Here is a 25,200-nt window from a genome sequence, read left to right on the forward strand (position 1 = left end):
GTGAGCCCGGGCTAAAGCTGAGATTTGATGTTGAAATATGAAAGTAAACTGTAACTAGCTCCATTTAAATATCTAGGATGTATATTTATATAGAACCTTTAAAGTGCTCCCGGCTTCTCACTCTGGAGAAAAGAAGAAATTGCAGTAATCTCACCTAGGGCTGGACATCCAGAGAGGCAGCACTTCTAGGTTAATGGAAAACTGACACTCGCACCCGGGCTTCTGAGCGGTGTCCACCCCCTTCCAACCGGCGTGAACTCTCACACCCAGGGACACAGTCACGGGCCTCACATATTAAGCTGAGTGCTCTGTGCCCCAGCTCACTTGCAAATCACTTTCAAAAACATTTCTTCATAGTCTTTTTAAGAGCACCATTTGTTTTTAAACATTGCCCTTTCACAGTCCAAAGCTACTTCTTAATGTTATTATTGCTCCTGGCAAACCCATTTCAATTCTCTGAAAACGACTTTTCAGTGTTTTTCTATTTGCACTGTTTCCACTCAAGTGGGCTAGCATGCGGCTGGCTTCCCCTGCACACCTCCACTCCCCCCCCCCCCGCCCCCCCCCCCGCCCCCCCCCGCCCCAGCGCCCCCAGCCCCAGGGAGACAAATGTGGGAATGAATCAGCACACCATGTCAGCACTGGAAGGCTTCTTGGATTTCATCTAATATAATTTAAACCTTGCACTCTCTTACTAAGGATGCCGAAACTGAGGTATGAGTGGGGGGTAGGGTGGGGGAAGGGTGTCACAGAGCAACTTACAACAAAATTAAGCTTGGACAGAGCACCCTCAAGTTGTAAAAGACTCTCTTATTTGGTTTCCTCAGAAGCAGTACATGGAACCAGATGCAAGTTTGTGGTTTATTTGGAAGGGGCTCCCAGGAGACCACGCAGGAGAGAGGGGGCATGAGACAGGGGAGGGAAGGCCGCTATTCAGATGTGGTCATGAGCAGGCTAACGGGGCGGCTGGGGCTCAGTCCCCTGAGAACTGCTGGAGATGGTGTAGATCAAGCCTCTGAGTTGTCCCTCTGGATGGGCCGGGACTGGCAGTGCTCAGCCGCCGACTCCCTCTGTTTGCCACTGTTTGAGGGCTGCTCCCAGGCTCCGAATTCCCAGCATTTCCAGACTGTTCTCTGCAGGCAGCCAGGATTTGTCTACAGCCAGAGAAAGCCCTCAGGGGAGAGTTGCAAGGGCTTCAGCAGGAAGTTGCCAACACAGGATTGGTGAGTGCCTGGGGACATGAGTGGGGCGGCCACAGCCACTGCTACAGTGGCCAAATGGCCATTCTCTCCTGTCCCTGGTCAGTAAAGCTCACTGCCTTAGAGATGAGAGAGAGGCATGATATATAAGGGGAAAGTGAATGTATAGGGTTGGTATTTGCAAATGAGTAAATATCCCTATTTTATGGGAACTCTGCATGCACTTTTGCACACCCCGTCCTTCTACCTTGTATGACTCCTCCTAGAAAACTCCTGTTCATCCTCCAAAGTCCAGTTCCAATCTGGCCAGGCCTCCTGTGTGCCCCTTACCTGCTACTTTTTAATGGTAGTAAAAATAGCGACTGTTCATTGAGCACTGTAATTATGTGCCAGGTACTTTTAAAAAAAACTTTATGTGAATTAAGTCATTTGATTGTCTCAACTCTATGAAGTAACTGCAATTGCCATCCCCATTCTATAGAACAGAAACTGAGAGAGAGCCTAAGCCACTTTGTCAATATGATCCAGTTAGCAAGTGGCAGAGCTAAGATTTAGTTCCAGAAGTTCAGGTTTCCAAGTCCCTGCTCTTAACCATGGCAGAGAACAGGGTACCTTTGACTGGGGCAAAGCATTCCCTGGGCTGAACCCTGGGAGTCTTGCTAGCAAGGCCTCATGCCTAGCTAGGAAACATCACACAGAGGGAACCTGGAACCGGAACATGACACAAGATGTGTTTTTACAAAGATTATTCTCGCTATAGGGCATACGGTGAGTTGGAAGAGGAGAGGCCGAGAACAGAGATAACAGTTAAGAGACTAGTGCGGCCATCCAGGGAAGAGGCGAGGAAATCCCAAGTTCAGCAGGGAACCTCGTCCCTGAGCGAGCCCCTGCTGACCTCCCAGCCACAGCCACTCCCCAGCACGGCAGGGCTGCCACTCACGGGTGTGCAGGTGGTGCCCTGCACAGATGCACCTGGGTAAGAGGGCACGGAGGGGTGGACATGCAGCCCAAGCTCTGGTTGCCGCCTGTGAACCCCTGGTGAGGAGTCACGTGCACCCAGAAGGAAGGGTGCCATTGCTCTCACATACAAAGAGGACAACGGACCAGCCATGGCCCAGCCCATGTGACCCTCCAATCTAGACATTTTCCACTACTTTTTGCTTCCTGATTGTGGCATGATTTCCCCTCAGTTCCTCAAGGCCGTGGAGATGTGCACATGTGTGGAGGTGAGATCGGGAAGAGGCAGATTGGAGGAGTGCCGAGGAGAGTCCCTTACCCCAGGCCCCTGCCCCGAGCACCACCTGTCACCATGCTTGCATCCCACCAGGGCCCTCACTCCTGTGGGCCTGGCGGCCACCACATGGAGCCCCCAGTGGAAGTGGAAGGTCCTTCCGGGTACATGCCTGCCAGGAATAGTTGACGGGGGATTGGGAACCAGTGATGGAAGGGAAGGAGAAGGGGGAGAAGGAAGGGATATGGGTGAGCAAAGATGCACGTGGATTTCTGCAATTTGCTCGCTATTCCTTTCCTTCGTATCTTCCACTTTCTAACCTCAAGACACATGTTGAGTAAATGCCTCTGAGAAGACTCACCAAGAAGGTGACACAGCGTTTTTGAGGTAGGACTTTAAGGTAATGCAATGGCAAGAGAGCTGGATCCAGGACACCAGGGAGGATCCTGCTGTGTGGCTCTGGGCAGCCCCAGCACTCTCTCTGGGCCTCCATTTCACCACCAGCCACGCGTGCAGGCTGGGTCAGGGGCTCTCCAGGCGTCCTGCAGTCTCAGCCTGGGTGGTCTGCAGTTTGGACAGCAAGGTGGGAGGCCGGCCTGTCTGTGACCGGCCAGGCTGGGCTGTGTTTCATGTCTCGGGTGAAGCCAGGTCCTCGAAGTCAGGCAAAGTAGCCCCAGAGGAAGACGTTGATGGCCAGCAGGAGGACGGCATTGACGTCGCAGACGCGTCTCCAGAGCGGCTCCTCCTCAATGCTGGTCAGCTTCAGCTCTAGCGCGGCCTTCTCCGTGGGGCTCAGGGCCGGCTCCCGGACCCCGGAGAGCCCACAGAACCAGCCCCAGAGCAGCTTTCCCCAGGACCTGCGAGGGGCTGAGGGACAAAGGCCAGAGGGGGAGGGAAGCAGGAGGGAGTGGCAAGGCAAGGTCAAAAAGGAGAGTGATGAGAGAGCAGGGGAGGGAGAGAGAGGGGAGAAAGAGTAGAGAAGGATGAGTGCACAGAAAAAGGGGGGCCGTGAGACAATCAACTTAGTCCTTCCTTCTAGCCATAGCCTGGATGCTGAGCTGGGACTCTACCAAGCTCTGACCCTGGCCACGCACCCAGCCATCAGCAGAAGCATCTCCATGGTGGTGTGTTAAGGGGTGAGGATAATGCTGTTCATCCCAATTCAGATCACACAGCTACAGGAGGACGCAGTGGGGAGCATCACCCCGCCCAGGAAAGAGGCAGCAGTGGAGCCAGACAGGCAGACGCCCCTGCCATCCCCTGACTGAGGCCACATGCAGACTGCTCAGCTTCTCTGAGCCCAGGGTCTTTCCCTCCCAAATAGGTCAGGGGTGTATGCCCTGTTCTGTAGGTTGTTCTGTTCATGGAATGAAAATGCAGATTTGACAGCACCTTAAAGAGTCATAGTGCTGAGCAGTGGGGACAGGCTCTAGGGAAAGCAATGCTCTGCATGTGCCTGAGACCGTGCCACACACACACAGCATTGCCAGCCTGGAGAAGGGGCTCGCACATTTCAATAAAAGCTAACTTTAAAAGAATGAATAAAGAAAATACATATTATCAAAGTTCTTTTGGATTAACAGTTAATATATTAAAATAAAATTCAAATAAAAAGCCTTTCACTGAGGCTGAACCCAGCCCATTGGAATGTTTTATTATCTTCATGGCTTTGGCACTTGGTGAGTTCAATGTGACTATGGAGTCTCAGGGATACGAAGACCCTGGCTACCATGTAGTCTTGTTCCTTCACTGCACAGAGGAGGGAAAGGGCTTGGAGAAAGGAAGTCACCTGCTTACGGTCATGTAGCTCCAAAGCTGCACGAAGAGGAAGAAGACGAGTCCAGCTCTCAGTGCACTAAGCTCTATCGTTTTACAAGCCGGTCCCAGCACTGTCTTTTGAGTCACTTAATAAAGCTAAACCTATCTGTAGCTTGGATGTGTATCCTTCCTTTGGATCTGCTCTGCTGTTCTTGTCTTTGAGTGTCTGTTCTTAGGGCTCAGAAGGGTACGGCCATTTCGCTTTTTAGCGTGAGTGTGGGGCAGGCGAGGCTTCCTCTGCCTGCAGCCTTCACAGGTGGTGCTTCCTCCCCACCCCCCACGTCCCTTGGCAGGGAAGGGGCTCTTGTCTCTCCCTGTCCTTTCCCTCCTCCTGGTGGGTGGGAGGGATTTGTCTCTCATTTTGAACTTGATTGACTCTGTGCCTCTTCTGTCCCTTTTGGGAGCAAGTCACCCACAGGGAGCAGTCATTTCTCTGCTGCTCCAGAGAGAGGCTCTGCCTGGATCTGGGGGCCACCAGGCAGGGCTGCCCATGACCATGCAAATCTGCCTAGTCGTGGGGCTGAGCTGGGGAGAGTACAAGCCGTACCCTCCTTCCCTCTGGGAGCTACCTTCTCGGCTCCTTCCCTTCCTCCTTCCTCCTCTCGGCAGCTGCCTCACCTGCAAAGAGCTGTGCTCTCAGACTGCTTCTTCCACACCATGCATTTTATAGGGACCAGACCTGGTCCTGGTGGTGAAGGAATGAGAAGCAGTTTTGAGACCCTAACATCTGGCAGATGGACCTCAAAGCTCGAAAAGGAGTTAAGGAGTTACATGTTGCAAAGCAAAATTGGGGCACCAGGTTAGACTAGGGCTGGTGACTTCAAGCTTCATTGGTGCTAATAAAAGTGAGCCCATAAAAAATTACATTCCCCATTACGGATAGCTTTTTAAAACAGTGGACAGATGGGTCAAGAAGCTTGGATCTTGAAAATACAAAAAGAAGCTTGGATCTTAGGTGTCAGTAGAGCTCATATTCTGGAGCTTATGATGTCATAACCTCTAGGCAAGTGGCTGTTTCTGTAGAGTCAGCGTCCTTGGCAAAGCTGAAGGGCTCAAGAATGGTGGAGGCTTCTCAGGCCTCAGGGAAGCTCAGGGCTCCTAGAATCCGGCAAAGACGTGGGAGCCAAGTGGCGTAGCTGCCAGCTGTGTGGGGCCAATAACTGGTGCTTGGATAACGTTATCTATGCCTTAAACTTGCTGAAATTATTAAAAGTTTGTCACACCAGTGGCTGGGGATGGAATGAAGACCTTTTTGAAGCCCTGATGGAGCTCTTGCCTACCCCAATGGGAGAGGGCAGCCTCTGAAGGCACCCCAACTCCACCCAGCACTGGGCTCCTCCATCTGAAGCAGGAAGTACATTTAGGACTTAAATTTAATTAAAATTTTAACTCATCAGGGCAAGAAAAATTGATGTGGGGCTTTAAATTGCAAACGATTTTACCACTGCTGACATTAGTTTTTCCTTGGGAATCTTACACTTTGGGAAATCTCTATGGTGTCACTAAATCAGAATGCCTTAACATTGGTATTCAAGCGCCCTGCAGGGAGGTCATAGACGCATTGCATCTAAACCAGCTACAGTATGTCTTATGTCAACTTCCGACTTTAGACTGTGTGGTCTTGGAGGACATTGGATTCATATATATTCTAATACATTTAGGAACAGACTGTTCAACCTCAGAGGGAAGGCAGGGGAGAGTGGGTAGGAAGAGATCAACCAATGAACTTGTATGCATATATGCACAACCCATGTACAAAGACAATGGGGTGATAAGGGTCTGGGGTGGGGGGTAGGAGCGGGCTGGAAGAGGTCAATGGGGGACAAAGGGGGTTATATGTAATACTTTCAACAATAAAGATTTTTTTAAAATTAAAATTCAAAAGTTAATAATAATAATAATAAAAGAATCTCTAGGATGCAGTATTTGTATGGCCCACCAGCAGCTCAGGAGGACACTGTATGGACACATCTGCTCTCTTCCTATGAAAATGACCATACTTTTGTGTGATTCTAGGCAGATTATTAAGCCCAATAGGAAATAAATAATAAAATGTGTGTGTGTGGGGAGGAGGGGGGCTGTTTCTTTGCCATACCTGAGGCTTCCTTCCATGTGGATGGAACTCAAGTAATGTCACACCCTTTGATTTGATTTGATTTTCTGCCCTTAGATTCATTCAACCCGGAGAGGTGAAGGGACCTCCTGTGGCAGGCTTGGGAAGGATAAGGAGGGCTCACTTGGTTCACTCCCACCCTCCTCCTGGGCAGTGCAGTGCTCATGGGTAGGTGACTGATGGGTCCCTCTGTCTAATGCTGGGGTTCAGTGTCAGGAAGTACACCTCCCCGAGGATATAAACCAGATCTTTCCACCTGCACTTTATCAGTAATGGGGGCAATATTTTGGCTCCCATCTGCCTTACTTGTCTTATTCCTCACATTGTTTGATAGGCATGTGGGAAGGGAGGAAAGATAGTGTATGGACTCTTACAGAGACCTCATCCCCAATGACCCCTAGATGGGGTCTTAGGGGACCTGTGACCCAGTATCTGTCCCCATAACTCCTCTGTGATAGCACCCCAGCACACCCTCAGCCTACCTCCGTGCTGCTCCGGGCCCTGGCTGGGGTTCTGGGTCCCTTCGCCTCCTGCAGCGTGCACGCCAGGTGGCATCTCCATCTCCGATGTCCCTGGTGTGTCCTCGTGGGCTTCCTTCTCCAGCTCATAGCGGGGGTGGTTCCGTGTCCACCATGTCAGGCGAGCGAGCTGGAAGGAAGGGAAATGCTGTCTTGATTCAGTTCTCTTTGAAGGGAAATCACGCTGTAAAATTAGAGGGGCCCCTCATGGGGGAACCTCAGAGCAGGGAGGGGTGCCAGGAGCAAGCGCAGAGATGGGAGGGAAGGCTTGGCTATTAGCTTGGCCTCCACTTCCTTTGAAAACCTGCTCTCCCTGAGCCACGCCACGTGCTGAAACACACAAAGTCAGGTGCAGGGAGGTAGGAACCCCATGACGAAAGGCTCCCAAAGTCAGGCTAGGAGTTGATTTCTCTTAAAAACAGTGCAATGGAGAGTTACTGCAAACTTTGGGAACAGGGAAGAGACTCTGAGTCCTGGGATTTAGAAAGAATTGAAGGGATTCAGCCTGGAGCCAGTTGCAAAAATGAAGCAAGAAATAAAACGAACTGCCTCCTCTGCTCACCTGTGAATTACCCGCTTGTTTGTAGGAATTAGTGCCACCAGGGTAAGAGTTGCAACCTCTAAGGCACCACACAGGTGAGGGGTGTTTATACTGATTTCCGCTTAGTGTTTCAGGGCCCAGCTTCTGGCATGGGCTTAGTTATGGGCTAAATTGTGTCCCCCTCCCCAGATGCACATGTTTAAGTCCTAAACCCCAGTACCTCAGAATGAGCTGGTACTTGGAGATAGGGTCTTTAAAGAGATAATTAAGGTTAAATGGGGTGTTTAGAGTGGCCCTAATCCAATAGGACTGGTGTCACTATGAGAAGAGATTAGGACACAGACAGGCACAGGGGGAGGAGGCCAAGGAGAGAGGCCTCAGAGGAAACGACCCTATACCACCTCAATCTCAGGCTTCTAGATACCAGAACTGTGATAAAATAAATTCCTGCTGTTTAAGCCACCCAGGCTGTGTGTGGTACCTTGTTAAGGCAGCTGGAGCAAATGAATGCTCTTTTGCTCTAAAGAAAATAAAAGGTTTCAGAACTGAAGACTGGGCCTCATGTCCAAGGACAGGTAAATTGTCAGCATGGGAGAGGGGTGAACTCCCAATTAAGCTCTTACTCCAGTAGACTCTGTTTCTTTTCTCATATATTGTTTCTTGACTCTTCAACCAGTCCCTACTCATTCTTCTAGATCCAACTCAAAGCGGCCTTGTCAGGAACTCTCCCAGGGGTGACTGCCTCTTCTCAGTGCTCAGCCTTGAGACCGGGACTTCTGCTTTTCTTCTTGGTAGAGCAACTGTTTATGTGGGTGTCTGTGCCCAGCCCCCATACACCCCACTGTGGACAGATGCTATGGGAGACCACTCATCTTTGTAACACCAACATAGGCCTGGCACATAGTAGATGCTCACTGAGTAATCTTTCAATTGAACGAATTACTTTTCAGTTGGGAATTAATAACCCAATGAGTTCCCTCTCCCCGGGACATCTGTATGGCAGCAGGTAAGATCATCACCCAATGAAGTTAAACTCGGTGGTGGGGATGGGGAGGCATTTGGGGCGGGGAGGGGGTTAGTATGAGCTCTCCACTTGCCTCTTCCTCAGGGATGGGGGTTGTACAGAGGCTGACAATGACCATGACGATGGCAGTGAGGCCACAGAGGATGAGGGCAAAGTAGAGGTAGTGGAAGTCCTTGAGCACAGCCGGCCTCTGGTCCACCTCCCCGCAGGCTGGGGCTGAGTAGGAGAACTCCAGGATCATGCGCAGGAACCCCACCACCAGGCCAAACATGAGGCCCCAGAAGGCTCCCTGTGGAGAGAGGGCAGACCAGGCAGGGGTGAGATCCAGATGGGAGGCTCTAGGAAGATTAAAACCACCCTGCACCCAAATCTCTCTCCCACTGGTTGTTACTGTGTTTGCGGATCCATAGGAGTGAATTAATGCTAAGGCTTTGTCTTAACGTAAAGGCAGACAGAGTGGGGTATAGGAAATAACATGGGCTCCTGAGTCAGACGGACCAGGATTTGGACCCCGGCTCCATTCCAGAATAACTGACGCAGTGATTCAGCCTTGCTGACTCAGAGTTTTCTCATGTGCAATGACAGGAGAAATGAATGAGTACTAAGTGTAGATGCTTAATCTTCAAGTCAGGCGAGCAAGCTACAGGGAAGGGAAACACTGTCTTGACTCAGTTCCCTTTGAAGGGAAGTCACGCAGAATGGAATACGATTTTTGTAATAAGCAAGGAACAACTTTCTGTTGTGATAAATCAGAAATCAATGTTGCTTCTATTTTTTTCCTGTATATATATATGTGTGTGTACATATATATAAGAAAGCTCTGGCACCTCCCATATCTTCTTTATAACCTCTGTTTCCTTATGTAAGAGTTTTATTTTTATTTTTATTTATTTATTTATTTATTTTTTAAATATATTTTATTGATTTTCTACAGAGAGGAAGGGAGAGAGATAGATAGTTAGAAACATCGATGGGAGAGAAACACCGACCAGCCGCCTCCTGCACATCTCCCACGGGGGATGTGCCCGCAACCCAGGCACATGCCCTTGACCGGAATCGAACCTGGGACCCCCCAGTCCGCAGGCCGACGCTCCATCCACTGAGCCAAACCGGTCCTGGCAAGAGTTTTATTTTTAAAATTGAGATGCCAATCTAGATTTCAAAAATTCTGAAATGAGCAGAAACTTCCATAGTTCAATTGAGTTTTGCTGTGCACCGTGACTATCAGCAGGGAGATTGGACCTCTGCCAACAAAAGGCACCAGTGGACACCTTCCTTCATAGTCCATTGGGAGAGGCGTTCCTATGATCTCCTTGGCCATGACCTCAGGCTCTCATGTGGCTCCTGTGGAGTCCTGTCCATGATGTCCCTTTCCTCCTGACCCCAGATCTGGGCTGTATAGCCGGAAGATCTGGGGGTTTTCTAAACTGTTCTAGGGAGTAATCAGGGTTATAGTCCTCCTACCTCAAGCTCCTCACAGGCTTCTTTTATATTTCAGTGCAATTTCATGAATAACATGTGTGTAAGCACCCCTGCAAATTCACACTTCATTTCATCATCATCATCGCTGTCTTTTTGCCTGCATATAAACCCTTATAATGTTAGAGATGAAACAGAGCCTAGAGATATTCTCGTCTCATCTGTGAGCTTCCACACACTGTTCCTCATGTCTGAAATACTCTTCCCCCTCTCATAACCCCTCATGACTCAGCTCAGATGTTGCTTCCTCCAGGAAGGCTTCCATGACCCCCTCCAAAGTATCTTATAGGTTAGATGTTCCTGTTCTTTACTATCTTAGCAGCCATTATTCTTTCTTCTTATTGTTTATTGAATTATATTTCCTCCTGGCTGGCCTTGTGATGGCAGACCTATATGAACCTTGTAAATATGGCATCCCAGATTGATAAATGTTTTTTTTCTTCTTCTACTAGGGTGCTGTTCTCAGAACATCCAGAAGACAGCACCATTGAGACTAATCCCTTTCTAGGGTGCTGTTCTCAGAATGTCCACAAGAGGGCACTGGGATTAAAGATGGCAGCAGACTACGTGGATGCTACACTGACATGCTCCTAGGACAGTGATGGCGAACCTATGACATTCGTGTCAGAGGTGACACGCGAACTCATTTTTTTGGTTGATTTTTTTTGTTAAATGGCATTTAAATATATAAGATAGATATCAAAAATATAAATTTTTGTTTTACTATGGTTGCAAATATCAAAAAATTTCTATATGTGACATGGCACCAGAGTTAAGTTAGGGTTTTTCAAAATGCTGACACGCTGAGCTCAAAAGGTTCGCCATCACTGTCCTAGGACCAAATTGGCATTGCAATTAAAATGCAAAAGAAAAAAAAAAACTACCCCAAAACCAAATAATCAACTGAAGACTAGCTGAAGAGAACCAAGGATGGAAAGTGGAGACCAAATAGAGACTGGTAGGAAGGGCAGAGGCATGAAAAGGCTGGACTGGCTCCCACAGACAGCAGCTGTATTTCCGGAGCAATATCTCAGTTTGGGGTTGCCACTGAGAACTCTGAGATCTAATCCCCAAGCTGGGTCCCCCATCAGAACTGAGAAAGGTGCCCACAAAACGCATGGTTGTGAAAAGCAGCAGGGTTGCTGACTGTCAGGGAGTGATGGCTGGATATGCAAGCATTCTTTTAAAAGGCCAATGCACAACATTTTACATGAAGCCACTCTCTTCGTGCTCCAGCAGAGGAACGGCAGAGTGGACTGAAGCTGTGTAAGTAGAAGCCAGGGTTGGGGGTTCTGGGGCTAGAGCTCAGAAGGCAGACACCCTGGTTTCCTGTGCTGAATCATTCCCTTATGCTGGGGAGGTCATCTTTCTCAGGCAGACCTTTGCTATACAGGTGGGTTTTGCCTGGGGGGAAGGCAGTTGACTCATTCTATTGGAAAACCCCTTGCCCCACAGTGTGAAGTTTCTGAGGTCCATTAAGAGATTGAGAATAACAATTAGCCTCTAGGCAGAAGCAAATGCCCCACATTGTTGTAAAACCTCTTTCCACACCTGTGGATGATTGCCTGAGGGCTACTCAAGACCAAATGCAATCAGTCTGCAGGCAGAGGCAGGTCTCTGGAGGCTTTGAGTCTTTGCCTGATCTAATTAGTCAGAAACAGTGTTTGATAATATCCTGCACTAGAGATTGAGAGCAGATCTACCTAATACACAGTCACAAACCCAAATAAGCAGCCAAATTGGGGAGACAAAATAACAACCCTCAAATGAAAGAAAATAAGAATTCTCCAGAGGAGGAGATAAATGAAATGGAGATAAGAAATTTATTTGATATCGAGTTCAGAATAATGATGGTAAAGATACTCAATAGCATGAGAAAAGATATAGTGACTATGAAAAAAGAACAGTTGGAAATAAAGAATGATATAGCACTAATAAAGAACACATTTAAAGGACTACACAGAAGATTCAGGGAAGCTGAGGATCAGATCAGTGAATTAGAAGACAGGGTAGAAAAAAAATCACTCAATTAGAGAACCAAAAAGAAAAAATAATGAAAAACCAGGAGAATAACTTAAGGGAGTTGTGGGACAACATGAAATGTAACAATATTCACATAATAGGTGTACCAGAAGGGGAAGAAAGGGAGCTAGTAATAGAAAACTTCCCTAACCCAGTGAAGGAAAAAGTCACACAAGTTCAGGAGAAACAGAGAGTCCCAAGCAAGAAGAACCCAAATAGGCCCACACCCAGATACATCATAATTAAAATGCCAAAAATGAAAGACAAAGAGAGAATCTTAAAGGCAGCAAGAGAAACGCAATTTGTTACCTACAAAGGAGCTCCCATAAGGCTGTCAGCTGATTTCTCATCAGAAACTCTACAGGTCAGAAGGGAATGGCATGAAGTACTCAAGGTAATGGAAAGCAATGATCTGAAATCAAGATTACTCTATCCAGCAGGGCTATCATTCAAAATAGATGGTGAAATAAAGAGCTTCCCAGACAAAAGAAAAAAAAAGGCTAAAGGAGTTAATCACCACCAAGCCAGCATTACAAAAAATGCTAAAGGGACTGCTGTAATGAGAAGAAATAGAGAAACCTCAAGATTGATAAATGTTTACTGAGTGAATGAATGAATCTAGACCAGATGCTATGGGTGGGGAGGGGGCAGTTGGTTTGTGCAAGGTCACAGAGAGGCCAGGTTAGGCCAGACCAGCTCTCTAACGTGTAGTGAACTGCTGTACTCACAGGCTCTGTGATCCTCTTGCAGAAGATGGCCAGCAGGAAGAGGGCAGTGACGGGTGGAGCTAGGTAGCTGGTGATAGACTGGATGTAGTCGAAGAGCTGGCCACTGTTGGAGCTTTGGATGATGGGGATCCAGAGGATGCTGATGACGACCAGGAACACCACAAACACTCTGCCAGGAGGGCACAGGGTGCTGTGAGGAGCCCTCAGGGTAGCAGAGTGTGGGGTGGGGTGAAGGTGATGCTTGGGAGCCAGGAAGAGAGAGGGGAGAATGCATTCTTGTTGAATCAGAGAATGTTAGGAACTAGAATCCCAAAGGATGAGTCCAGAAATTTAGGCTCTTGAAATCCCAGAATATCAGAATTCTAGGACCTAAGAGGTCAAGGCTTTTTAAATAGACTCACTCTTCAGAGAGGAATCCATACTTTTCACCCCACCACCCACCTCAGTAAATGACCTCTGGATCTTTGCTGGGGATGCCTTTCTTTCTCTTTTTTATCAAATCCTGTGCAGAGCAGCCCCCTTCTCCAGGATGTCTCCGGACTCCGGTGACTTCTTCCTTCTCTAAGCTTCTCCAACTCTAAGTGTCTCCTCCTCATGTTGCCAGTTGGCTCATAAAAAAGACTCCACTTTCATATCCTGACTCCCCAACAACTGATCGAGGCTCAGGCTCAGGTCCTCAAAATGCACTCCATGCATGATTTTGCAGGTGTGTGACCAGGTTGAAAAACTTTTCTTGGATGTGCTGAGTGCAATAATGCATATGGCCAGCAGATGGTACCAGAACCCCACTGGTTGATGAAATAAGTGTCTAAAACCTGGCAGTTTAGTGTGCAAATATCAAATGACACTCTTTTAGAAATCTCTCAGCACACCAATCCTTTCCTCTTCTTTTTTCACATTTTCTCTTTCTCAGGCCCCCACTAAAGCAGCAGTTACTCAAGTGACCTCCCTCCTGCTCATCCTCGCCTGCACCATCTGTCCTGCATGCAAAACATATGAGCAAGCAGGCAGTGGGACTCTATTGGGCAGCTGTGGGCAGAAGGCACTGTGGTGGAAGGAATAGTGCATGTAAAGGCAGGGAGGTGGAAAAAAGCAAGTTATCTAAACTCAAAGACCATCTTCCCAAAGGGGGGAATGAACACGTTAGTCCAGAAACCTGAGTTATTTATGGAGCCTTAAGTTATGAAGCACAGATTTCAGAAAGGGCCCCTTAACTCTATGTAAACTACAAATCCCCAGCCTGGGTGACAAAGAAAAATTAGCCACCATTATACTCTGAAAAGCATGAAACTGATTCCAACAAGGTAAATGCAAACTCTTTAGCCTGGTGTTGGAGGCTCTGCCTTCTTTGGAGACAAACTTCGTACAAATGACTTTACTGATGCAGGTCCCTCATTGCACTTCCCATGTTTCTGCCTTTCTCATTAAACTCTTCCATCCTCAGGGCAGGGCCATACAAGTCCTCCCTGTGTCCCCAGCACAAAGGCATGACCCAAGGGGGTTGCTCTGGGTGAGACTGATGGAGTAAGTTAAGGCCTTTCTGATATCCTGGGAAGCAACTGGTCCGAAAGACCTAGAGGGTGAGCCGCTTGCTAGCTTCCTCCCATTTATACAGTTCACCTTTCACTGTTTAACTCTTTGTCAGCTTCTCATTGACCCTGTTGATCAATTGCAAGAGAAAGCTGAACAGTAGGGAAGAGAGTTTTTTCTCCTTGTTCTGGACAGGGAGGAGGGGCCCAGAGCCAGGAGGGACTTACCTGAGGTCAAGGAGGAAGCTGGTGCTAGAATTAGGCACTCTGACTGCCAGTCCTGGACCCAACCCAGCCACACCTCCCAGGGCAACCCAGGCAGGGAGCAGAGGGGAGAGGGTCTGCCTGCAGGAAGGGGCGCCCACGGATGGGCCAGCGCACCTGCCCACCACCATCAGCTCCTGCTCCGTTGCCTTCTTGCGGAAGCGCTGCCACACGTCAATGGCGAACAGTGTGCTGCTGCTGTTGAAGATGGAGGTGAGCGAGCTCATGAGGGCGGCCATGATCACGGCGATCATCAGGCCCCGCAGACCTGGGGAGAGATGAGGTCTCTGTGGACAACTGGCCGTGAAGGCCCTGCCGGGCACCATGGAGGCTGCAGCGCCCGCAGAGCCAGGAGTCTGGGGTGGAGGTGGGATGGGGAAGGTGCGGGCTGAGGTTCCCACCCAGCAGATAAGGAATCCGGGGCTGGACACTGGGCTCTGGCCCCGCCCTGCCTCTGCCTGCTCTGTGGCCTTGGGGGAGCCAGGGCCCTCCCCGAATCTCCCCAGGAAGGGGTGTGACAGCCCTGACATCTCGTGTGGGTGTCAGAGCTGGCAGACACTTGCTAGTGGTCGCTGGTGGGGAGAAGGTGACGTTACTAAACGTTTTCAGTGTTTTCCTTTTTCATTGAATTGGCGCCAGGCAAAGCCCTGGCCTGGAAGTAGCAGCCCAGGCTTGTTTCCTGGTTCTGCAGGCAACCAGCTGTGTGATCCTTGAACTAAGGGAGTCCTTCACGTTAGGGCCAATTTTTCCTCCTGCAGCAAGAGGTTGGCTCCACTGATCCCCAAAGTCCCTGCCTCTCATGACCAAGCCTCCAGGAAAATGACTGCTCACCCGAGAGAGGGACCCCCCACCTGGCCCACCTCTGGCCCCTCCCGCCCTCAGTCCAAATCTTTAGCCACCACCTGCATGTCTCCCTGGAAGACTCAAGGTGTCCTACACCGAGGCCAGCATCTACTCTGGGGCGTTGATTCTTCCTTTTATTAATAAGTAGTGGCCCGGTGCATGAAATCCGTGCACATTAAAAGGGAATTAATTAGAGCAAATATTTTAATATTGCTATTTGCCCTTTCTCTATAATAGAAATGTCAGAGATGAAAGAAAATTAGTAAAATGTATATGAAAATCTTCCTCCTGTTAGGGTCTGGGAGTGCCATGGGACCCAGAGTCAAGTCCCCAACCACCCGCGTGTGCCTCGAAATCACACGAGACCCAGACCCAGCCGGCCACACCCCCATTGGGCGAGATTGAGACCTGGCCAGCCCCACCCCTGTCAAGCCCCGCCAGGCCGGGGGGTGCAGCCTCAGGTCCCCGCCCCAGCCCGGTGCCACACAGCCTCAAGTCCCTGATGATCGCTTGTTATGGTTTGTCACAAGAACCCCACCTCTGCTGTGGGCGCAGCCATCTTATGATGGCATGAGGGTTAATTTGCATATTACCTCTTTATTATATAGGATATCTTTCTAGTCTCCACATCAGACTCCTCCCTCAGAGGTATCCCAGACCCCTCCTGGGCTCCTCTCCCGCCCACCTCCTTCTGCGGCTGCTCTGTCATTGCTGGGCCTCCCCCGCCTTCTTTTCTCTACTATTTCTTTGATTCATTTCTTATTCTACTGGTGGTGAGGGGAGGGGTAACTCAACTCACCTACTTCCCTTCATAAACCTGCCTTTCTCCCATGTCCCGTTTGAGTCCCTCTGTCTTTCTTGTCCCTCAAATACACCCAGTCATCAAGTCCTGCCAATTCTGCCTCATGTATATCTTTTAAACCTCTTTTCTCCATCGCTAAAGACACCAACCTGGTCCTAGCCACCATCACCCCTCACCAAGACCACTGCAAGCCCCTTGTAAATCATCATCCTGCTGCCCCTAAGCTGAACTCCAGGCAGATTGGTCCCCCAAAGCACAAATGCAATTGTGGATGCTGGCCTAAAACCCCCCTCCCCTGACATCCATTGCTCTAGGTGTGGCCGCCAACTCCTCTCCATGATGCTTGTCTCCAGTCCTCCTGCATCTGAGCCCATATGGGCCACCTTCAGCCCAGACCTCATGCTCTCCCAGCCTCGGGCCTTTGCATGTGCAGCCCCTCCTTCTGGATGACATCTCCCATGCCCTCCAGCTCTGCCTGAGGTGCTCCTCAGGCCTCAATTCCATTTCCTGTCCTCTGAGAAATGGGCCCTATACTCCCCCAAAGTGAGCCAGGTGCTCCTGAGGGCTCCCCCCGCCCCACCGTGTCCCCACACTGGTCACATTGTATTGTGGCCTCTACACCCTGAGTACCCTGGGGACTGCGTGGAGCCCGAGAGTAGGGCCCTGCCCTTTATCTCTGCATCTCAGGGACCAGGGCACAGAGCAGTGTCTCATGGACACGTGTGTGTGTGTGTGTGTGTGTGTGTACTGGGAGGGGATGGGGATGTGAATGTTTTTATTCCCTCTCCCTGCCCATGTCCATCCTGAATGCAACCCCTCCTGGGCAGTGGCGATTGGAGGCGGCTGGAGGTGGGAGTGACTGGTGGCCGGAGGACACGGGACTCACCAATGGGCATGAGAGCTATGACCAGCTTGGGGTAGGCGATGTTGGAGCATCCCACTCGGGCCCCGCAGACTCTCTGGCAGACATCAGGGTCCACGCAGCCCACCTCATCTGCACAAGAGGTGATGGCAGTTAGAGACGGATAATCGAGGGCCTTCTCGGGATGGCCCAGTGTTTGCTTTCTGACGCCACCGGGAAGTGTCCACTGGGGACTGTGCTGGGCCTGAGGGTCAAAGGACAGGTGGCTGACTGGGTACCAGGATTTACTATGGTAACTTTCTCTGCCATATATTACCCACAAAGCTGGTAGACTCGTTAGCTTTAGGCTTTCTCTATAATAATAAAAGCGTAATATGCTAATTAGACCAGCTGTCCTTCTGGACGACCTTCCAGATGAAGCTGGGGCTGTGAGGGAAGCCGGGGTCCCGGGTGCCAGAGGGAAGCCAGTGCCAGCAGCTGGGGGAAGGAAGGCCTACTCTTGCATGAATGTCATGCATCGGGCCTCTAGTATCCTGATAAAAGGCAAATATCCTTGGAAGGCACCAAGAACACTTTACTGGTCTTTCTCTTGTAAAGGAAAGGCAGGATTTAAAATGACATTCAGGCCGAAACCGGTTTGGCTCAGTGGATAGAGCGTAGGCCTGCGGACTGAAAGGTCCCAGGTTCGATTCCGGTCAAGGGCATGTACCTGGGTTGCGGGCACATCCCCAGTAGGAGATGTGCAGGAGGCAGCTGATCGATGTTTCTCTCTCATCGATGTTTCTAACTCTCTATCTCTCTCCTTTCCTCTCTGTAAAATATCAATAAAATATATTAAAAAATAATAATAATAAAAAAATAAAATGACATTCAGATGCAAATTTTTCTACTGAAGTAGTTATTGTATGTTTGAACTATTTACATAGTTACCGTATGTATGTTAACAAAGGTTAACATACTACTATGTTCTTTTTTGTTTGCCTTCTGTATGTGGCCCAATAGGGGATCGAACCCACAATCCAGGTATGTGTCCTGCCTGGGAATCCAATCGGCAACCTTTTGGTGCACAGGACAATGCTCATCCAACTGAGCCACACTGGCCGGGCACTACTCCATGTTCTTATTAAGGACTGTGCAGCCCCTGCCTGCTCCAGCTCTCACCTGGGTACAGGGCCCGGCTGATCATGCCGGGCATGACGATGAAGAACATGGGCAGGATCTTCAGGTAGCCGCCCAGCACGGAGCCTCCCTTGGCGTGGGACAGACTCTTGGCGGAGAGAGACCTCTGCACAATGACCTGAAAGGCACCAGCGGAGGCCACAGGTGGGCTCTGACGTGGTCACTGCCTGTGCCCCCGCGGTGGTCCCAGAACAAGTCCCAACCCCCTGCATCCGGATGCCCAGTTTCCCGCAGGAGCCACCCCTGTTCATGGAGGGCGGGGCCCGCCTGGCTGGGGCATCACCTGGTCCGTGCACCAGCACCAGGTGGCCAGCACCGTGAGCCCGAAAATGAGGCCTGGCCAAGGGATGTCCCCGCTCACAGGGTCCCGAAGCATATGGAAGGCGTCAGGCCGGGGGAGGTGGCAGGTGGTGTTGGGGACTGTGACATTGGGGATGGCCTGCTGGTACCGCTGCTCCAGGCCCGGGTACCAGCCCACCTCCTTGAAGCCTGTGGGGGGAGACCTCAGTGAGTGAAGCAGCCCTGAGCCCCACTGAGCCTGTCACATGCCCCCCAGCTCCCAGTCCCGCGTGGAGTCCCTGGGCTTGGAACTGGCCCAAGATGAGGAAATGCGGAAGGGCTGTGAGGCTCCGTTGGTTTGGCATAGAGAGCATGTCCCTAGCCCTGAGGCGGGTATGGCTCCGTGCCCCAGGAAGTCCTGATCACAGAGGTGACAGGAGCCACACTGGCTGAGAGAGGGACTTAGGGGCAAGGTGGGGTGTATTCAGTTCTCCTTACCCAGAAACATGAGGACCAGGGCTCCCCCCACCATGATGACCGTCTGCAGAGCGTCCGTGTAGATCACGGCTGTGAGGCCCCCTGGGGACCCAAGGAGAGGGCTCATCAGTCAGCACCAAGGTTTCCTCTCTGCTCCCGCCCTGCGTGTGCCACCCTGGGGAGACTGGAGAGGACACCGCACCATCTCAGCGGGTGGGCTCCCCTCTGCCCGAGCTGCCTGGCCAGCGCCTCTTTGATATCCTGAGTCTATCCCTTTGTGAGCTGGTAACTCTGCCAGGATGCCCCTCCCCAACCTGGACGCCCATTTACACCCCCGTCTGCCCAGGCCCACTGAGCCCCCGCGTCCCAGGAGCCGGGCCAGTGCGGGTGCTCTGCAGGAGGGGCTTTGTGGCTTTAGTCTGAAGCAGCCTGCAGTCTAGTCCAGGTGACAGTCCCCTGCCCTGCCCTGCTCCTGGTACGAAGGCTCTCTCAGGATCTCTCAGGGCCTCTCCTTCTCTGCCTCCTCGGGCTGGCTCTTGCCTCCTGTTCCTGCCCTTGTGTGTCCCCTTTTTCTGGTCACTGTGCCTCTTGTCACTTCTTCTGCATTTTCGCTTGATCCTACCTCTCTGTCTCTCTCTGTCATTGGCTCTTCCTGTTTCTGGTTCTCTGCCCCTCCCTCTGACATCTCTCTCCTCCAGCTCTTCCCACTGTGTCTCAGTGGCCCCGGGCTTCCCTCTCCGCCTCTCCCTGCCTCTATGTCTCTGCTCCGGCCCTGCACCCTGAGGTGACCTTCCCCCGGCCCTACCAGCGATGGTGTAGACGGCCGTCACCACCAGCAAGGCCACCGTGGAGAGGTACAGGTTCCAGCCCAAGGCCATCTGGATGAAGAGGGCTCCAGAGAAGATGTCAGTCTGCAGAGACACGACCAGGAGGTCACCGGGTGTGGCCCCAGGGTGTCACCTTCCCGCTCAGCAGTACCAGCTGCTGTCAGCCCTCCTCACACCATGAGGACAAGACTTCAGCACTGTGCTGAGTGGGTGAGGTGGGCCGTGCAGGCGCTGAGCCACCATGGAGGTGTCAGAGCAGAGGCGGTCCCAGTCCATGACTTCTATGAACCCGTTACAGGACTACAACATGGTGGAAGGCAGGACACATGGATGGGTCACAGGACCCCAGCCTCAGTTCCAGTCCCAGAGCTGGCCCTTTGGGCAAATCATGTGACGCAGTTTTGTTTTCTAAGGTTAGGTCAATGGAGAAAGAATAAGGACCTATATTCTAAACTGTAACATTCTAGGCAACTAATGCATGGTGCTGAATGAAGAATCAGTGACAGAAAGATGAAAGGAATGAATGAACTCTAGATTGTGAGGTCTTTGTATGGAGGGACTGTCATTCACTCAACAAACACCATCCATCTCTGATTACCTACCACTGAGGGAGAGCATGCGCTGAAGGTACTTGGATTCATTCTTCCTTTCTCCCATCCTCCCTTCCATCCATCCATCCATCCATCCATCCATCCATCCATCCATCCTCCCTTCCATCCATCCATCCATCCATCCATCCATCCATCCATCCATCTATCCACCCATCCATCCATCCATCCATCCATCCATCCATCCACCCATCCATCCACCCATCCACCCATCCATCCAGCAATAAGCCGTGCCCGGTACTCTGCATTCTCGGAGACAGGGTGGCCACACTGCAGGGTACTCACCGAAATCTTGGTGAAGATGTAGAGGATGAGAGACAGCACAGACATGTACACCTGGATCCTCTGGCCCCCAAATCGCTTCTGCAGGTACTGCGGCATTGTGACCACGCCGGCTGCGATGTACACAGGGACGAAGACCCAGCCGAGGGCCAGCAGCAGCCAGGTTGCCTGGGAGAGTGGAGAGAAATTGGTGTCCATGTTCTGGATGCATATGGACGAGTGTCCCCTACAGAGAGGTGGTGCCATGTGGAGGACAGCCCTGAGCAGGAGGTAAGGGACCCGGGACCTGATCTCAGTCCTGTGTGACCGCCAACGGTCCCTCTATCTCCTCCAGGTCTTGGTTTCTTCATCCATAAAATGGGTTCCCCCCCAAGCACATCTGAGGGTCCTCTCAGGGCTAAGGCCAGGGGTGGGGGTGTGTGTTCAGACCCCTGGTATCCCCGAGAAACCCCGGGCCAGCTTCCTTACATTCCATTCGAAGCCGCCCACAGCAAGGCCTCCAGCAGCGCCTGTCCCAGCCAGGCCGATGAACAGGCCGCTGCCCACATTGCTGGACATCAGAGATGCTCCGATCTGCAAGGCACAAGTGGGTCAAGAACCAGGGGTCAGTTTTCATCTGACTCAACCTGGAGTCTCCTATGAGCTTCAGGAGCTGGGACGTGGCGGGGAGAGAGGACCTGGACTTGTGGAATCTGAGATCAGGGGGAGGAGAGGAAATGGGGGAGCGAAGAGAAAGAGGGATGGAACTGACAGCTATTGGGGGCCTGCTGTATGCCGGGTGCCGTGCAAGGATTTGTGTGTATTTTGTGTGCTAATAACTTGATCTCCACAAAGGTTTGCAGGGATGAGTATTAATCTTCCCAACTTACAAAGAAAGGAAATAATGTGAGGAAGAACAGACAGTGGCTCCAGGCCTCCCAGTGAGGGTAGCAAAGTAGGAAAGAAGGAAGCCACGGGAGCAGGTCCACACAGGGAGGATGAAGCGCTGACTCAGGCCATGGACCTAAGGGCCCCCAGAGAGGAGGAAGGGGAAACGGAGGGGAGAGAACACGGTCAGCTGATGGGGAGCCTGGGTCATAAGGGTCTCAGGATCAGCTCCGGGAGGCTGTGGGAGATTTACATCTATGATTTCCCTAATTTACCTGCTTTTTAGTAATAAGCTGATGTGTCACCTTCCCAAGAAAATCTTTGCTGGTCCCACTCCCACTGTCTGGAGGTTGGAGCTTCCTGCGAGCCCTCACGAGCCCCCCACAGTGCCCCCCCACCCCGCCCCCCCCCATCCCTCCAGCTCAGCAGTCATGCTGTCTGTGAGTCCATCTGCCCAGTGCCACCCTGCTTTCTAGGACAACATTGTGGACCATCTCCCTGTAGGTCTGGCCTGCGGCCATGAGAGGGCGCCAGTGGACACTTGTCGGAGGTGTCCAGAGCAAGGTCGCTCAGGTGGCAGGTGCACTGGGACTGGAGAGAAGGAGCCAAGAGCCAGGAAACCCACCTGGGGCTGTTTCCTGGGAACAGGTGGGAGATGAAAAGGGGACTTGGATGGGGGAGAAGGGGAGGGAAGAAGCTCAACTCACCGGCCACCAGGTCATGGACCTCCCCGCCAGGAAGTAGCCGCCAACGGTGCCTCGGCTTGCTCGGAAGGACGACTGGAAAGGAAGTGGCCAGAGGTGAGGGTTTCCCGAGATTTCCCAGCCTCTGCCCTCACTCAGACTCCCCGCCCTCGGCCCAGGCTCAGTGGATGCAGAGGGGAGAACTGAGGCAGGTTTTCATCATCTTTATTCTACGAGCCGTTGGGGTGGTCTGAGCCTCTCTGAGCCTCTGTGCATGTCTCCCAGAACCATTGTGAAGAGCCAGGGGCTAGTGGGGGTACGCAGCCCCCACCATGGCACAGAGCTGCACACACATACACATGAGTGCTACCGTGCACTGTGGTCCCCTCCCTCCCCTCTGTCTGAGCTGTGTTTCAGAAATTGGGCTGGTGTCTCAGTCTCAGGCATCCATTGCTGCAGGGAGGCCGACCTGTCCCCTCCTCCCCCCGGGACTCCTCACTGGGGAGGGTAAGTGCAAAGCTGGTATTAAGATGCTGCCAGGCCTCTGACTGGGTCTGGAGGGAGAAGCACTGAAGGGGAGGCAGGAAAGGGAGATGTAGACGCTTCTCTCCCCGGAGGAAACGTCATTGATCAGCCACAGGGCAGCGATTGGCTGTGCAGGGCTGGTGACTGTTCGACCCTTCCTCAAATGTTCCAGTGTCACCTCTGGTCCTCGGGGAGGTCAGGGGAGCAGAAAACACTAATTTCACACATTAATCACTAGGCCTAAGTCAGGGAGCCACCTGTCCAGCCTCCATGGAGCTGGTGCTTCTCCCCACACCCCCTCCACCCCCCGCCGAGCCAGGGGTCATCTGTGTGGCCTGTTCTTCCTCGCACCAGTCCTGGGAGGCAGGGACTGTTCACCACTTTACAGATGAGGAAACCAAGGCCCAGAGAGGGATCCTGCCCTCGCCACAGCCTCGTCAGTGACCAGCTGGGCTCCAGGCACCATCGGCCTCACAGCAGAGTCTAAAGGTTCCGGCATTTCTCTCCAATACTTCCGTGATGACAGCAGCCCTTTATGGCTGCCCTGTGTGCCGGGCCCTGAGCCAGATGTCACGGAAGGGTCGTGCCCGCTCTGTGCTGCGGTCCTTATTCTCATTGTCCAGACGGTAAACGGAGGCTCAGAGATGCTTCGGAGGTTCCCAGGGCATGCGGGGATGCGGGAGCTGGGGTGTGAGCTCAGGGCTCGCTGGCCTCAGAGCCTGCCTCTCTATGGCACTGAGGCTCAGGGGGACAATGGACCACAGAAGGACCTAGAGGTCTGCCTGGCTCCCTTCCCGTGAACACAGGAGCCCGGCTCCTTTAGAAAGCTCTGCTTCCTGCCCAACACTAATGAGTGGAGGGTGGGGTAGGCCAGGAGTCAAGCATCCGGGGAGTTGGGCATCTCAGCTTGTTGAGGCGGGAAGGAATGGGATCAGGGTGACCGGGTAGGGTGGGGCGGAGGCAGCAGGTGCACAGAGTCAGGCAGTCAGGAGAGGGGCTCAGGCCTGGCCTGCCTCTGGCTCGCTGTGTGACCTCAGGCCAGTCACACCCTTCTCCGGCTCCAGTCTGCTGCCTCTGACAGGGGGGCTGATGAGACCCTTCCACTCCCACCCCTTCCTCTGCCCAGCCCTGCCCCAGCTCCCGGCCAGCCAGAGATGAGAGTGTGGCTCTGCCTCCCCTGCCGGCTCCCAACCTCCACAGCTACTCACCCAGACCCCCACGCCCACAACGAAGATGAAATAGACGACCAGGACCCCGATGTCGTAGGGGTGCAGGCTGGCCCCGGGGCCTGGTGCCGAGCTCCGAGCTGCCGCAGTCCTGACCCCATTTCCTGAAGCTCCGAGCCCTGGCGCTGCCAGCTCCATGCTCCTTGGTGAGAGCCGCTCACCACCCGGCTGGACTTTGAGGTGCTCCTGGCTTCATTCCTTTCCTTTAATGATTAAACAGCCCAGTGCCATCAGCTGCTGAGAAAGCCCAGCCCCACTGGCAGGTAAGTCCTGGCCACCCTTTCCCCTCTGTGGGCTCTCTCCCACTCCCCCTTCCTCTCTCCCTCCTCTCCCTTTCCCCCTTCCTCTCCCTCTTCTCTTCCTGCCCCACCACACACACACACACACACACACACACACACAGAGGCACACACAGGTATAGGCAGGCACACACAGGCACATGCACCAAGGCACAAACTCTCACCCCCCGTGGGGAGAAGAGGAGGAGGAGGAGGACAAGGAGGGGAGGAAGAGAAAGAGGAGGAGAAGGAGAGGAGCAGAGTCTTGGAACCCTGCAGCTGGAAGGCCCTTCAGAAGTCAAGTGTTCCAGCTCTTGCTTGTGTGGAGGGGAAACTGAGGCCCAGGGAGGGGAGGGTCACTCAGGGACGTAAAGGCAGACAGAGCTGGACTTGATCCAGGTTCTTGGTCACCTATATGCAACTTTCCTTCTGCCCAGCGGGAGGAGACCAGAGAGGAAGGAGCCTGCTGTTACCCTTGCAAAGCATCCCCCTCACCTGCTCCTGCCTCCAGCCCAGCCGGGGTCACCTTCCCTTTTGTTACAGTGCAGGACCCTGAAGCCAGGAGTACAGGCAGAATTCACAGCTCAGCCCATGCTCCTGCCCGCACTGGGTCAAAGGAGCATCCTGAAAACAACACAGAGCACCCTGTGCCCAGGGGACACCATCCGCCCGTGACCCCGGTGGCCGCTTTCCAGTCCCAGCTGTGGGGCTCAGTGACCTTCAGGGTGATGGTGGGCCGGTTGCTAAGGGACTCTGAGCTTGTGTCCTCGGTCAGCATGGCCTGCGCCCTCCCCACCTCTCAGTGCCAGTGAGTGACTTCCTCCTATGCCCCCCTACACACACCAAGGGAGGGCCACCCTGGCCCTCAGGGTTCCACTGCCCACATACACTGTCCCCCAACCCCATCCTCCAGATGCCTGAGGCTGAACCCCACCCCCTGCACTTCCCTCCCCTAGGCCAGCAGGTTTGGGCCCACAGCAGCCACCAATCTGTTAG

The 25,200-nt window shown here is 52.3% G+C and overlaps 1 protein-coding gene across 2 annotated transcripts; it reads right to left on the minus strand.

Moving 5' to 3' along the window:
* Positions 1-843: 843 nt before the first annotated feature.
* On the minus strand, positions 844-24,111 carry LOC139001210 (sodium/glucose cotransporter 4). Of its 2 annotated transcripts, none has more exons than XM_070402937.1 (14): positions 23,909-24,111; positions 22,200-22,271; positions 21,094-21,198; positions 20,629-20,793; positions 19,714-19,819; positions 18,930-19,010; positions 18,436-18,641; positions 18,135-18,270; positions 16,998-17,105; positions 14,584-14,734; positions 12,674-12,842; positions 8,518-8,733; positions 6,844-7,009; positions 844-3,297 (listed from the first exon to the last, which is right to left on the minus strand). In XM_070402937.1, exons 1-14 carry the CDS (start codon positions 24,062-24,064, stop codon positions 3,089-3,091), a joined length of 2,046 nt encoding a protein of 681 aa, XP_070259038.1. In that variant the 5' UTR covers positions 24,065-24,111; the 3' UTR covers positions 844-3,088. The 2 variants fall into 2 exon arrangements, with proteins under 2 accessions (XP_070259038.1, XP_070259039.1); XM_070402938.1 differs by having other exon boundaries at positions 3,138-3,287.
* Positions 24,112-25,200: the final 1,089 nt, after the last annotated feature.

The sequence above is a fragment of the Myotis yumanensis genome, unplaced genomic scaffold, assembly GCF_028538775.1.
Source record: "Myotis yumanensis isolate MYYU_CA2020_CCGP unplaced genomic scaffold, mMyoYum1.0.hap1 SCAF_170, whole genome shotgun sequence".
In the NCBI taxonomy this organism is placed as follows: domain Eukaryota; kingdom Metazoa; phylum Chordata; class Mammalia; order Chiroptera; family Vespertilionidae; genus Myotis; species Myotis yumanensis.